Source organism: Oryx dammah, unplaced genomic scaffold, assembly GCF_014754425.2.
Source record: "Oryx dammah isolate SB20612 unplaced genomic scaffold, SCBI_Odam_1.1 HiC_scaffold_9, whole genome shotgun sequence".
NCBI classification, from domain to species: Eukaryota; Metazoa; Chordata; class Mammalia; order Artiodactyla; family Bovidae; genus Oryx; species Oryx dammah.
Genome location: NW_024070193.1, coordinates 52,186,830 through 52,202,866, shown reverse-complemented (window position 1 = coordinate 52,202,866; position 16,037 = coordinate 52,186,830). Strand labels below are relative to the sequence as shown.

The following is a 16,037-nucleotide window of genomic DNA, read 5'->3' as shown; positions in this document are numbered from 1 at the left end:
TTGGTGGATTATTTATGAACATTGTACTTTTCTGAGCTTAGAACTGAATGTTAAGGGTATTTGAAACAGCAAATATATAGTGTCCCCAAGAAATGGACATTTTGGTTGTTACAAACATGGATGTACACATCTTTGTGTGGACATGTTTTATTTCTCATGAGCAAATAACCTAGGATTACGGAATTGTTGAGTTGTATAGTTAGTGTATGTTTATTTTACAGGTGATGGCCAGATGGTTTTCCATAGTCATTGTCCCTGAGCCGTTTGAGAAGTGCTCTTTCTCGGCACCTTGTCAGAACTTAGCATTGTCAGTCTCTTTGATTTTAGCTATTTTAGTGTGTCTGTAGCAGTGTCTCACTGTGGTTTAGTTTGCATCCCCCTGATGACTAATGATATTGAGCAACTCTTCATGTGCTTATTAGCCCTTCATGTCTTTCATGAAGTGTTGAAATCTATTGCTCATTTTTCTTCTTAATAATCTTTAAAGAGTTCTTTAGATATTCTAGAGGTAAATCTTTTGTCAGATACGTTACTGAGTTTTTTTTCCCTAGTCTTGTTTGATTTTTCATGTTTTTAATTTTGATGAATAAGTAAGTTTTGACCTCATTATTCTTTTTCCAGCAGGAAGGGAGCATAAGATTTCATTATGTAAATGAAATAATATAATAATAGTTGCTGTGCCACAAAACAAAACAAATGGAAATTCTGTATTAATATGTATATCAACTATGTCCTCTTGACATTATGCCTAGATGATGTGAATTTGGTTGTTAGTTCTAGAAGGTCTTGTAGGTCTTCATAGAACCATTCAACTTCAGCTTCTTCAGTATTAGTGGTCGAGGCATAGACTTGGATTACTGTGATATTGAATGGTTGCCTTGGAAATGAACAGAGATCATTCTCTCGTTTTTGCGATTGCATCCAAGTACTGCATTTCAGACTCTTTTGTTTACTATGAGGGCTACTCCATTTTTCCTAAAGGATTCTTGTCCACAGTAGTAGATATAATCTGAATTAAATTCACCCATTCCAGTCCATCTTAGTTCACTGGTTCCTAAAATGTTGATGTTCACTCTTGCCATCTCCTGTTTGACCACTTCCAATTTGCCTTGGTTCATGGACCTGACATTTCTGGTTCCTATACAATATTGCTCTTTACAGCATCGGAATTTACTTCCATCACCAGTCACATCCATAACTGGGTATTGTTTTTGCTTTGGCGCCCTCTCTTCATTGTTTCTGGAGTTATTTCTTCACTGATCTCCAGTAGCATATTGAGCACCTACTGACCTGGGGAGTTCATGTTTCAGTGTCCTATCTTTTTGCATTTTCATCCTGTTCATGGGGTTCTCAAGGCAAGAACACTGAAGTGGTTTGCCATTCCCTTCTCCAATGACCACATTTTGTCAAAACTCTCCATTATGACCTGCCCATCTTGGGTGGCCCTACAATGGCATGGCTCATTGTTTTATTGAGTTAGACAACTGTGGTCCATGTGATCAGTTTTGTTAGTTTTCTGTGGTTTTCATTGTGGGTTTCATTCTGTCTGTCCTCTGATGGAGAAGCGTAAGAGGCTTCTGGAAGCTTCCTGATGGGAGAGACCGACTGAGGGGGGAACTGGGGCTTGTTCTCATGGGCAGGGCCGTGCTCAGTAAATCTTTAATCCAATTTTCTGTTGATGAGTGGGGCTCTGTTCCCTCCCTGTTGTTTGACCTGAGGCCAAACTGTGGTGGAGGTAATGAGGATAATGGCGACCTCCTTAAAAAGGTGCCTCTGACCCTGCAGCAGGCCACCACTGACCCATGCCTCTGCTGGAGACTCCTGGACACTCATGCGGAAGTCTGGGTCAGTCTCTCATGGGCTCACTGGTCCTTTCTCCTGGGTCCTGGTGTGCACAGATTTTGTTTGTACCGTCCAAGAGTCTGTTTCCCCAGTCCTGTTTAAGTTTTGGTGTAAGTCTCTGGGTCCTGGTGTGTACAAGGTTTGTTTGAGCCCTCTGAGTGTGTCTGGTAGGTATGGGGTTTGATTCTAAACGTGATTTTGCCCTTCCTACCGTCTTTGGGGCTTCTCCTTTGCCCTTGGACGTGGGGTATCTTTTTTTAGTGGGATCCAACATTTTCCTGACGACGGTTGTTCAGCAGCAAGTTGTAATTGTGGACTTCTTGGGGGACTGGAATATAAACGTAGGAAGTCAAGAGATACCTGGAGTAACAGGAAAATTTGGCTTTGGAGTACAAAACGAAGCAGGTCAAAGGCTAACAGTTTTGCCAAGAGAATGCACTGGTCATAGCAAACACCCTCTTCCAACAACACAAGACTGTACACATTGATATCACCAGATGGTCAATACCAAAATCAAATTGATTATATTCTTTGTAGCCAAAGATGGAGAAGCTCTATACAGTCAGTAAAAACAAGCCTGGGAGCTGACTGTGGGTCAGATCATGAACTCCTTATTGCCAAATTCAGACTTCAATTGAAGAAAGTAGGGAAAACCACCAGACGATTCAGATATGACCTAATCAAATCCCTTATGATTATACAGTAGAAGTGACAAATAGATTCAAGGGATTAGATCTGATAGAGTGCCTGAAGAACAATGGATGGAGGTTTGTGACATTGTACAGGAGGCAGTGATCAAGACCATCCCCACGAAAAAGACCAAATGGCTGTCTGAGGAGGCCTTACAAATAGCTGAGAAAAGAAGAGAAGCAAAAGGCAAAGGAGAAAAAGAAAGATATACCCGTTTGAATGCAGAGTTCCAGAGAATAGCAAGGGGAGAGAAGAAAGCCTTCCTCAGTGATCAGTGCAAAGAAATAGAGGAAAACCGTAGAATGGGAAGGGCTAGAGATCTCTTCAAGAAAATTAGAGATACCAAAGGACATTTCATGCAAAGATGGGCACAATAAGGACAGAAGTGGTATGGACCTAACAGAAGCAGAAGATATTAAGAAGAGGTGGCAAGAATACACAGAACTATACAAAAAAGATCTTCAAGACCCAGATAAGCGCAGTGGTGTGATCACTCACCTAGAGCCAGACATCCTGGAACGCGAAATCAAGTGGGCCTTAGGAAGCATCACTACGAACAAAGCTGGTGGAGGTGATGGAATTCCAGTTGAGCTATTTCAAATCCTAAAACATGATGCTGTGAAAGTGCTGCACTCAATATGCCAGCAAATTTGAAAAGCTCAGCAGTGGCCACAGGACTGGAAAAGGTCAGTTTCCACTCCAGTCTCAAAGAAAGACAATGCCAAAGAATGTTCAAACTACCACACAATTGCATTTATCTCACATGCTAGCAAAGTAATGCTCCAAGCCAGACTTCAATAGTACATGAACTGTGAACTTGCAAATGTTCAAGCTGGATTTAGAAAAGGCACTGGAACCAGAGATCAAATTGCCAACATCTGTTGGATCATTGCAAAAGCAAGAGAGTTCCAGAAAAACATCTATTTCTGCTTTATTGACTATGCCAAAGCCTTTGACTGTGTGGATCACAATAAACTGTGGAAAATTCTTAAAGAGATGGAAATACAGTCCACCTGACCTGCTTCTCGAGAAACCTGTATGCAGGTCAGGAAGCAACAGTTAGAACCAGACATGGAACAACAGTCTGGTTCCAAATCGGGAAAGGAGTACATCAAGGCTGTATATTGTCACCCTGCTTATTTAACTTATGCAGAGTACATCAGGAGAAAAGCTGGGCTGCATGAAGCACAAGCTGGAATCAAGATTGCTGGGAGAAATATCAGTAATCTCAGTTATGCAGATGACACCACCCTTATGGCAGAAAGTGAAGAAGATCTAAAGATCCTCTCGATGCACATGAAAGTCGAAAGTGAAAAAACTAGCTTAAAGCTCAACATTCAGAAAGCTAAGATCATAGCATCCAGTCCCATCACTTTATCACAAATAGATGGGGAAACAGTGGAAACAGTGCCTGACTTTATTTTTTTGGGCTCCAAAATCACTGCAGATGCTGACTGCAGCCATGATCTTAAAAGACACTTGCTCCTTGGAAGGAAAGCTGTGACCAACCTAGACAGCTTATCAAAAAGCAGAGACATTACTTAGCCAAGAAAGATCTGTCTAGTCAAAGCTATAGTTTTTCCAGTAGTCATGTATGGATGTGAGAGTTGGACTATAAAGAAAGCTGAGCGCCAGAGAATTGATGCTTTTGAACTGTGGTGTTGGAGACTTTTAAGAGAATCCCTTGGACTGCTTGGAGATCCAACCAGTCCGTCCTAAAGGAAATTAGTCTTGAATATTCATTGGAAGGACTGATGTTGAAGCTGAAACTCCAAAACTTTGGCCACCTGATGTGAAGAACTGACTCACTGGAAAAGACCCTGATGCTGGCAAAGATTGAGGACAGGAGGAGGAGACAACACAGGATGAGATGGCTAGATGGCATCACCGACTCAATGGACATGAGTCTGAGTAAGCTGTGCAAGTTGGTGATGGACAGGGAGGCGTGGCATGCTGTAGTCCATGGCATCACAGTCAGACATGACTGAGCGACTGAACTGATGTGAAATTATAACTATTTAGTGTATTATTTCTCTTTTGTCACTGACAGTATATCAATCAGGAGTGTGATAAAAGATCGCATTTTTAAAATAGAATTTTTGACTTTTAATTGCTTAGGATGAAAGAAGTAAAGTTTAACCAGTGAGCCAAAGGTATTTAGTATATTTTAATGTAACTTTTAAACATTTTGACGTTCAGTTCTGAATTGTGAATCTAACTTAATTCTCTAATGATGTTTTATTTAATTTTATCAATTCCTGATTTTCTGGTCTTCCTTTGTCTTTGCTTTATGTTTCCATTTACAGGGCTTATCCACTTTTTTGGAGTGATAACTCCACTGCTAGTGTTTGAAAGAAGGATTAGACCTTTAGATGACATAGTATCTCATTTTTTCAGGGTGTTAGCTTCCCTTAATCTTCCAGCAGCAATTGAAGATATATCTGGAGATACCGTACCTCAGTCTATATTGACCAAGTCCACATCTGTGATTGAACAGGGAGGCATCCAGACTGTTGATCAGTTGATCAAAGAGCTACCTGAACTTCTACAAAGAAATAGAGAAATCCTCGACGAGGTATGTTTTAAGAGGTTTGCTTTTCAGGTAAATAAAATACTCTTCGGCCCATTGGTGTCCAGCAGGGATTGGGACAGGAGGCTTCTTCCTGTGGTTTCACAGGGTAGCACTCATCATTCAGGTGAATTTATTGTGGCCCATAGTCTGCCCTTCAGCCTCAAGAGGAATTCTGAGTGAGAATGGGTTCATATGTCTTAAGGGTATATAAGTACGCATTAATAAAACTTACATGACCATTGTGTGAAACCAGTTAGTATATTGTGGGAAATTACTATCACACAAACTGTTCAGACTTTTTCATTATTAAGGACTTTTTTTTTCTTGTGAAAGATTCAGTCTCTGGTGAACAAGGAATCAGACTAAGGAAGTTAGGCCATCATATGTTTTCCAAGCCCACCATGCTCACCTTCAGATGGCAAGGGCATTTTATCAGTAGGAATGTAGCACTAACATTTGTTGGGTAAAGTCAACTATTTGCCAGTGCTATTCTGCTTTTAAGGTGCTTTTGCCTCTTTCTACTTTTTGATACATTTGTTTCTTTAACTATAAATGTGTTCAAACTGGTTATTTTGTTCTTTGACAGTTGAGAAGTCATGTCTCTTTTAGGTGACTTCTGTTATCAATGCTTTAAGCCCTGCTATTTCAATCTTTCAGTTAACTATCAGAGGAAGTTGTATTTACACTGTTTCCAAATACTTTGGGGCAAAGACAGAGTACTTATATACTATGATAGTGTGAACCTTGGGAATGAGAATATATACCTTCCAGGTTTACTTAAGGGCTTAACTAAAATAAAACAAATATTAATGTGAAAAAAATCTCATCTCATAATTAAGGAAAAACTAGCTTTATTAGTGTGTGTGGTATGTGTGTGGTCTGCTTCTCTTATGAGGTATTTTTATTTATTTTATCTTCTAACAGCCTTATGAGTTAGACTCATTATTATTCTCTTTGTTGTGCTTGAAGTTTCATTTTATAAGTTATTAAGTTGTGAAGCTGATAATGTTTTTCAGTGTTTATGTCTCTGGTAGCAAATTTAATTCTAGTCTTGGTTTTCAGATAATTTGAAGTGTCCACTAATTTATTTTCTAAATGATAAATTTTTCTTGCTTGGGATCTGTTGGATCCTTTCCATCTTAGATTCATGGGTTCTGTTTCTTCAGTTATTCTTTTTTCTCCATTCTCTCCTAATGAATTCCTGTTAGATTGATAGCAAGCTTCTGAGTCGGTTCTTCACATCTTTTAACGTTTCTATTACTTTTTCTCTGTGTGGGAGGCTGTCTGAGGCTAGCCTTCCAGCTCACTGATTTCCTGTTTAGCTCTGCCTTTTGTGTTCTTCAGCTGCTCTATTGCATTTCCGCCCATATTTTTCATTTCCAGAATAAGGATATTTAATTGGTTCTTTTCATAAATCACCTACATTTATCTTATATGTGTCTTTTTTTCTTTTTTTTTTTGAGGTAAAATTCACATAATATAAAATTTCACCATTTTGATCTCTTTTAAGTGTACGATGCAGTGGTTTTTCAGTACATTCACAATATTGTATTAGCACCAACACAGTCTAATTCTGGAACATTTCCATCATTTCCAAAAGAAAGCCTGTGCTAGTTAACAGTCACTCCTCTTTCTCCCATTCCCCTTGCTTTTGGCAACTACAAATCTGACTTCTGTTTGTATGGGTTCATTCATTCTGGACATTGCAGATAAGTGGAATCATGCCTTTAAGCTTGCCTGTTTCACTTGGCATCTTTTCAAGGTTCATTCATGTCACAGCACGTGTCAGTACTTCATTTCTTTTTGTGGCTAAATATTCCATTGTGTGGATGTATTATTAAGTATTTTATTTATCCATGCATCAGGAATAGATACTTGGGATGTTTTCACTTTTTGGTTATTCAGAATAATGCTGTTATGTGTGAACAGGTTATGTCTGAACACCTGTTTTCAGTTCTCTTGGGTTATATACATAGGCGTGGAATTACTGGGTTGTACAGTAATATTGTGTTTAATTTTTTGAGGAACTGTGAAACTGGTTTGCAAAAGTAGCTGTGCCCTTTTACATTTTACCAACAGTGTATGAAGGTTCCAAATTTCACATCCCTGCTAACCCTCATAATTGTCTTAAAAAAGAAAGAAGCCATCCTTGTGGCTATGAAGTGGTGTCTTACTATGATTTGGTTTGACCTTATATGTAGAAAATCCTAAAATTAGTAGGAGTTTAATGAGGATTGTATTGAATGTTTAGATCAGTTTGAGGAATATTACTGATCTTTAACAGTATTACAGCTTCTAGTCCATGGACAGAGGCTGTCTTTCCATTTAATTTCTTCCAGCAGTGTTTTATACTTTTCATTTTATAAGTATTTTACTTCCGTGATTAAAGTGATTCTTAATTATTTTATTCTTTTTGATGCTGTTATAATGGAATTATCTTAATTTCCTATTAGGATTCTTCATTGCTAGAGTATAGAAATACAGCTGATTTTGTGTGTTGATTTTGTTTTCTGCAACTCTACTAAATTTGTTTATCTCTAATAGTTATTTTATGGATTGCTTAGGATTTTTCATATAAAAAGTCATATCATTTGCAACTAGAGATAGTTCTTCCTTTCCACTTTTGGATTCCCTTTATTTCTTACTGAAATTGCACCAGTTAGTTCAATCCTGGTTTAAGCAGTGAGAGTCCACAGACTTGTCTTGATCGATATCTTCGGGGAAAACATTCCAGTTTTTCACTGTCAAGCTATTAAGTTTTTCATAGATGGAAAAACTATGAGGAAGATTCTCAGATTGAGGAAGTTCCTTTCCATTCTTAATTAGTTGAGTGTTTTTATCATAAAAGGGTGAGGAAGTTCCTTTCCATTCTTAATTAGTTGAGTGTTTTTATCATAAAAGGGTGTTGGATTTTGTCAAATATTTTTTCTGTGTCTCAAGATAATCACATGGATTTTCTCCCTTCATTCTACTAATATGAAGTATTACATTAACTGATTCTTCAGTGTGAACCACCCTTGCATTCCTAGGTTATCCCACTTTGTCATGGTGTAGAATTCTTTTAATGTGCTGCTAGATCTGGTTTGGTAGTATTTTGTTGAGCATTTTGCAGTTACATTCATAAGTGATACTGGTCTGTAGTTTTCTTGTGTGTGTGACTTTCAACTTGTGTGTTTTTGTGATTGTGTCTTTTGTAAATACCATATGGTAATAAGATTTTTCCTTTACTTTTAGCTTGACAATCTCTTTCTGGAGGGTTAAATTATTCATATATTTAGAACCATATTTTTCTACAACACTTGTCTTTCTCTTTTGGTTTCTGTTTTCTTTGGTTCCTCCTCACCCTCACTTTTTATGGTTTTATTGAGTTCCCTCCATTTTTTCTCCCCCCTCCCCCTTTTTAACAGCATGAAAGTTGTATACTTAGTTTTCTTTTTTATAGTTTATTATGATGTGTCTGGGTATGGGTTTTCTTTTATTTAAGTTGCTTGATATTCCATGGGATTCAGTGAATTTGAGAAATTGTGTCTTTCATCCATCCTGGCAAGTTCTTAGTTTTCACTTCTTTGAATATTGCTTTTTCCCAATTGTCATTATTATGTCTTTCTCCATCTCTGATGTTGAATCTTCTCAGTTTATTTTCTGGATCTTCCAGCCACTTGTGTTTTCTGTTGCTCTGTGCTTCCTTCTGCCTGATTTCTTCTGGTCTATCTTCCAGTTCACTAGTTCTCTTCAGTTATATTCCAGCAGGTTTTTAGCTATCAGTTAGCTTCCTAATTTTATAACTTCGTTAATTTCCAGAAATTTTATTTGGCTCTTTTTCAGTTCTTCTCATTTTCTTTCTCTTGTCATACTAATACTCTAAAACATATTAAATATGTTTAGTTTATATTCTTTATCTTATCTCAGGGTCAGTAGTCTTTGTGGTTTGGTTCTGTGATTTGTTGTTTTTTCCTGATTTTTTTCTCATACCGGTTTGTTTCCTCTTATTTCAGTGTTTTTGTTTGTGTGTTTCCTGTATTTTAAAACTCTTTTGGAGGGTTTTTTGTGTGTGTATGTGTGGTTAATATTTTATTTTGAAATTCATTTTAGGAGTTTGTGTCATACAGGTAGTCATTTCCAGTCCTAAGTCCAGGCTTTTGATTAGGAATCTTGAGGTGATACTTCTTTTCTTTTCTATATAGAGCCAGGGTTCAGATGGTCAAATTCCCTTCAGTTGGTCAGTTTTCCTTTTGTTACTCATCCACTGTGTGTCTTCTATTTGGAAGTCCCCATTTGAGGGAAGATAGTGCCGTTGATCTGATCTTCTACTCATATTAGCCTCACCTGTGTTTCTTGTCTCCTGTTAAATGCACTCTCTGAGCCACTAGAGAGTGTGTAGTTGGTGAACTATGGACAGTAGGCCAGCTCCACCTTGTGGCCTGTTTTATATGGTTCACTAGTTAAGAATGATTTTTACCACTTTTAGAAAATTGTTATTAAAAAAAAAAGAATATGTGAGACTGTAGTCCCCAGTCCTAAAATATTTACTCTAACGTTTAACACACAGTTTGCAGATCTCTGCTCTAAATGGTCAGGCATTAACAGCTACCGTTGACTCTAGCACTTGAGTCCATTGGTGGATTAGCACTTTCTTAGGTTTCTGCCTCTACTGTCTTGTTTTCTCAGCTTTGCATTTGAAAGCCTTTTTTTGTAATGTTAATTTTCAGTTTGTTGTATTGGGTTGACGTCTAAATCTTTTATTGGTATGAATTAATCAGTTTTCTCTTTGTTTTGTTTATGGCTTCAAAGTTCTAAAGGCTTTCTGTTTATTTAATCTTAGAAAAAAATCTTCATTTAAAAGTAGTTTTGGTATATGGATGTACATAATCTCTTAGTCATCTTAATTTCACTGAGTAAGGTAATGGCTAACTTAGCCTTAAATTTTACAAGATGTCTTGTTCAGTATATTATGACTTGGATTTCTGCAGTGGAAATTATTGTACTAATTTATATTCTGACCAGTGCTGTAGGAATAGCCCTAGCTCACTAATTCTCCCCTATACTGAGTATGATCATTTAAAAAATGTTCTAAAGGTTTTTACACCAGAAATGATCTTTCACTGTTGCTTTGCCTCCTTTTTAAAAGTCATTAAGGTTGTTGGATGAAGAAGAAGCGACTGACAATGATTTAAGGGCAAAATTCAAGGAACGTTGGCAAAGAACGCCATCCAATGAACTCTATAAGCCTTTAAGAACAGGTAAAAGTGTCCCTAAATGACTTTTACTTGAGTAAGTTCTCATTTTGTATCCACAATTTTTGCTTGATTGAATTAGGCTCCATATGAAAATCCAGGTGTTTTGCTTCAGTTCCAGGTAAGATAAAAAATAACAAGGATGTTCACAGGATAAGTTCAGATTCTTAAGAAAGTGAAAATATTAAAATGATCCTGTAACTCTTACTTCCTGTTCCAAGCTTTCTGCATATTATAAAAAAAGATAAATGAGATATTATATAAATATATGGTATGATTTCATTTCATTTAGTAGTGATACTGCTGCTGCTGCTGCTAAGTCGCTTCAGTTGTGTCCGACCCTGTGCGACCCCATAGACGGCAGCCCACCAGGCTCCCCCATCCCTGGGATTCTCTAGGCAAGAATACCGGAGTGGGTTGCCATTTCCTTCTCCAGTGCATGAAAGTGAAAAGTGAAAGTGAAGTCACTCAGTTGTGTCTGACTCTTAGCGACCCAATGGACTACAGCCTATCAAGGTCCTCCATCCATGGGATTTTCCAGACAAGAGTACTGGAGTGGGGTGCCATTGCCTTCTCCATTGTAGTGATACTACCAGGTAGTAAAAGATGAGTTTTAAATTAACCTGAGGCCAAATTATTATTTTTAAGACTTTGATTATAAAGATTTTGTGCTTGTTCAGATAAACGATATCTAGACTTGCTTTATTTCTCTGTAAAAAGTATTTAATACTATTATGAATTTTCTAAAAATGTATCTGCTTTTCTTATAAGTCAAATTTAAAGAGTGATCCTTTGAGACAGGAACATTTTTGAAATAAGTTGTAACAGTTTTTGGAGTGAATGTTATCTTTCTATATTCATGAGTTGTAGAAAAAGGTTAATGTCAATTGGCTTTTATTTAGTGGACTGTAACCACAAAGGTGTTTTCAGGTTATAAAACACTAAAGATGCAAAGACTGACAGGAGCTCAGTTTCTGTCATCTGGTGCTTTGGGGCTGGCAGGGAGACAGGTAAAATTGGAGAACAAAATTGAAAGTACAACCAGCTTATGTACTTCACTGTTAAAATCATTACTGTGCTCTGGTAACATTGTTTTCTTCTACAGAGGGAAACAACTTCAGAACCGTTTTGGATAAAGCCGTGCAAGCAGATGGACAGGTGAAGGAGCGTTACCAGGCTCACCGAGACACCATTGCGCTTCTGTGTAAGCCAGAGCCAGAGCTGAATGCCGCCATCCCTTCTGCTAACCCGGCGAAGACGATGCAGGGCAGTGAGGTGAGGATGTGCGCTTTGATGTTGGTGGCCGGCCGCTTCTGACAGCTATGTTCAGGCCATTACACACGGTGAATTGCCCAGTTTTTTTCTTACTGACCTTTTTTAAAAAAATGACGTACACTGAGGTGATTGTGTTTAGAGCGACATGATATATATATACACTGTGTAAACGTTATATTACTATCCATTTATTGAATGTTTCCTCTGTGAGCTCAGTACTGTATATATTCACAGTGTTTAATTCAAATTTGATAAAAGGGAGCAACTTGGAAGTAAAGGCACTTCTTTGAGGGGGAAGGACTGGATTGGCCAGATACTCCTCTGACCACATTCTTTGTTTCTTGCATCTTTCTATATGCCACCTTCGACCATATTTCCCTGGGACTACCTCTGAAGGGAGGGTTGTCAAGGTGTGCATGTTAATAAGTGGATCACATTGGCATGGTATTTCTACTGGTTACAGGCTCATGGGAGCGTGATTGGCTGAGACCCTAAGGGGATGGGTGTGACTGATCACTGTGAGGTGAGATAGGGGCCCTGAAGCACACAGGAAAGTAAGCCAAAGGGCAAGAGATACTGCTGAAAGCTTCTTGAAAAAGGTGAATTTCCTGTGACGGTAGTTCTCACAAGTTATCATTGTCATTTCTCATCTGTCTTTGCTCAGAAGCATTTCATGTATTCATTCAGCCAAGAGTTAATGGACAGGCATCTCTGTGTAAGGCACTGTGCTCGGTACACACGATGGCCAGCCCTCACTCCCCATTCACAAGCAGGCGTAGGAGGGGAGACATACACAGAGATACCCAGGATACAGGTAGAAACTGAGAAGTGTGGGGGCTTTAGGTGACGCATTTCTCAACGTTCCAGCATTTGGAGCCCCTTGCCTAGGAGGCTTCTTAGGACATTGGCACATTATGAGAACAGTGGACAGGCAGGAAGGAGAACAGGAGAAGGATCCGAGAATACTGAGTGAGTGTATGCAGAGCAGCTACCAGAGGTTGAGTGGAAACCGGCCCCTGAAGTGAAGGGAAGACGGCGTCGGGGGATATGCCCAGACCCTGGATCTCTGGTTGGGGGCCAGAGAGAACGACCACTGTGAAGTCAGATGCTTTGAGGATGTCAAGGAGAAAAGGAAGGTGGTTGAACTATTAAATTTGTAAAGCAGAGACTGCACACCCATAGAACAGCAGCATGTTCTGGCTTCTTTTCGTTTTATTAGAACTCTCTTTAATGTCCCCCCTTTTTTCTTTTTAGTGGCACATACACAACTCAGAACTTAAATTGCTTTCATTCTTTGATTCTGCTTTCTATAGAAAAGGAAAAAAAAAATTTTTTTTAATTTGTAATAGCTGCTCTGTTAATCCAGAACAGTATTACATAGGGGAAGAAAAGTTTGACAATCAATATGAAGTTATTTTATTGAAACTAGATTTCCTGCATGGAGGTAAGCAACAATTTTCAGTGCTGTATATATTCATTCATCATGTGTCTTTATCAGAAAAGGCAAGCATCATTTATTTATTAAAGCTCCTTCAGATAGTTGTCACCATAGTGATGACACATTAGCCAGAGTTCTTATGAGAAACACCCAGCCATTTGAATTGCTGATTATTAATGTGATACAAAGTACCTGTTTTATTAAGAGTTCAAAGCATAATGGTTAGGCCTGTTTTTTCTTTCTTTCTGAAGAGGCCAACCATCTAGTTATTTATCTTTGTTCTGTTTGGGCAGCTGTTTTTAGGTACTGAGAGGATGTTAGTTTCTATACTATATAATACAGTCTGTTTCAAGATAGTCCTGACTTTCAGCTTTGTTTACTAGACTATTTTTTAAAAAATTAATTCTGCATATTCCTATTTCTCCCCTAGCTTTATTTCACTTGACTTCTATAAAATTTTTGAACTTCTGTTAGGCATAACATACGTATAGAAGAAAATGACATTTCTTACTTTCCTAATGGCCAAGCAACCTTCACATAGGGTTAAAGTCAAGGTTGAGATTCCATTATCAATTTAAATTTATCAAGAGGTAAAGCTATTAAAACCTTTTCGAATATATATGCTACTGTATCCCTCAACACAAACTGTGTTACATGATTATAGAAATCCTTATAATTCAGCAGAATAAAGGATACTTTAATTCTTGGTCTGTTCCTCATTTTTCCTCTGTTCTTGTCTGAGTGCTTATATGCTTAAGCCTTTTTAGTCCACAGTGCATGCAAAGTAGAGAATTAAACCATGAGACATAACCAACAGTTAATAATAATGGCTCCTACTTATGGAGCACTTAGCCTGTGTTAGAAATTACATTAAGCACTGATATGGACTGACTTCAGTCTTTACAACTGTCCTGACATATAGGTACTATTATTATTCTTGTTTTGCAGATGAATTTTCCAGGTAAACTGTCCTTGGTTATACAGTAACAAAGCCCATGATACTCACTAAGGGAGTATAATCAAAGAGTTGAAATATTTTTTTCTATGTCATCATGTTTCACTTCGCTGGACAGCTAGATTCCTTCATTTCTGGCTTGCAGTTTTGATTGAATTTTGTGTTTTGGATGGGTGGAAGAGTGTTCATGGTTCAGAGGTTCCTGTAGAGAGCTCTCAGCCCTGTTCTTTCCACCTTATTCCCATCTGCTCTGTATATGTAACAGTCTCCATTAGGGTCTGGCCTGTGTTTAGTGCTTTTGTATTTGTGAGAAATACATATGCACACAGACAGACATAATATATTATGTGTGTGTATAGCTTTATATTCTGATTTCCCTTCTCATTGAAAACGCGACATACAGTGTATATGCTTTTGTACCTTTTTTCATTTAATAATATGTCCTGGAAGTTATTTGCAAGCAAGACTTTGACCTGCTTGTCTAACGTCAGATTCTACTAGGCCCCTTTAATAGACTTTGCTGTGCCCATCCAGCTGTGATTCTTTGCCCTCTTCTTCCTTTTAGAGTGTGGTTTGATGCTTCTTAGACCTCTGGGAGTCACGTTAGAATATGTTAAGAGACTCTGCATTTAAGAGAGGACACCTAGGAGATAAACGGTGGTTACCAGAGGCTGAAATGCAGAAGAAACTTGAGGCTTTTCCTCAGGTTTTGGTTTTCACATGGGACGGTCGCTCTGGACCCTCTTGTCAAGGAGCTGATGACTAAGGCCATGGACTGCAGAGCAGGACAGCTTCTTAGGCACGGGCAGTAGGTGAGGAGCTCTTTGGAGCTGAAATTGCTGCTGGTAAGAAGCGAGTCAGGGGTGGAGATGGGGTTCTTGGACTGTCCCCACTTTCTTGCTCTGAGCATTCTTGGTCAAGCAGAATGGGGGCTTGGGGTTGCCCAGGTGAAGTGTGAAGAGCTGTGAGTGAAAGGGAGCAGCTCACAAGGGTCTTAGAGGGCAGGCACTTGAACCCTGAAACACTATTACCACATAGGGGTGTTAGGCATTTATGAATCGTGGCTGTTAGGCAGAGACCGCCTGGACTGAATGAGAGGCAGAACTCATGATGTGAAGAGAGATAGGACCTACCCCTTCTTTCTCTCCCAGGGTTTAAAATCAGTGTATGACTTAGAGCTTTCTGTCTCTCTCTTTCTCTCCCCCTCTCGAGTGCTGTCTCCATGTCTCGTTATCTCTATTTTTATCTCCATGTTTCCCTCTCTCAATCTCACTATGTTGGCAAAATAGGGTATCTCTTGACAAAACACATCTTCCTCTACATCATCGTGAGGACACAGTAAAGTATAAACGTGGTTAGAGAGTGGTTTGGAGTCAGGCAGACTTAGGTCTCAGGTTTCACCTCTGCTCCTTTAGTAACTGTGTAACCTCAGGCCGGTGACTTAATTTTTCTGAGACTCAGTTTCTCCATCTGTGGAATAGAGGTAATAAATACATACTCTACGGGATATTGTAAGGAGTACATTAATTAAATCTGTGACGTGTTTAGGATCATGCCTGGTGCATGATAAATGCTCAGTAAATCTGTTTTCATTATTGCTGCTGCCATTGCAGGCTGAACCACGAAAGGTACAGCAGTGTCTGTATGTAAGTAAACCTGATGTCTGAATTATACTTGGCTCTCTGAGAAATCATCTCTCCCTGACCCTGGTGAACCTTAGTGTAATTCCCTTCTGATAATTGGCTTCTGGTTTTTTGAATTGTATAGGTGGTGAATGTCTTAAAATCCTTATTGACAAATCTTGATGAAGTAAAGAAGGAAAGAGAGGGGCTGGAGAACGACCTGAAATCAGTGACTTTTGACATGACGAGCAAGTTTCTGACTGCTCTGGCTCAAGATGGTGTGATAAATGAAGAAGCTATTTCTGTTACTGAACTGGATCGAATCTATGGGGGTCTCACAACTAAAGTCCAGGAATCTCTAAAGAAACAGGAAGGACTTCTTAAAAATATTCAGGTAAAGTTTATGTAC

The 16,037-nt window shown here is 38.6% G+C and overlaps 1 protein-coding gene across 2 annotated transcripts in view; it reads left to right on the top strand.

Annotated features, from left to right (window-relative positions):
- LOC120867851 (programmed cell death 6 interacting protein) overlaps positions 1-16,037 on the top strand; it is a 70,861-nt gene that overhangs the window by 42,096 nt on the left and 12,728 nt on the right. For both annotated transcript variants that reach the window (XM_040246287.1, XM_040246286.1), the window contains exons 10-13: positions 4,930-5,107; positions 10,233-10,344; positions 11,444-11,613; positions 15,774-16,022. In XM_040246287.1, coding sequence (XP_040102221.1) covers positions 4,930-5,107; positions 10,233-10,344; positions 11,444-11,613; positions 15,774-16,022 — 709 coding nt within the window. The remainder of the gene's footprint in view (positions 1-4,929; positions 5,108-10,232; positions 10,345-11,443; positions 11,614-15,773; positions 16,023-16,037) is intronic.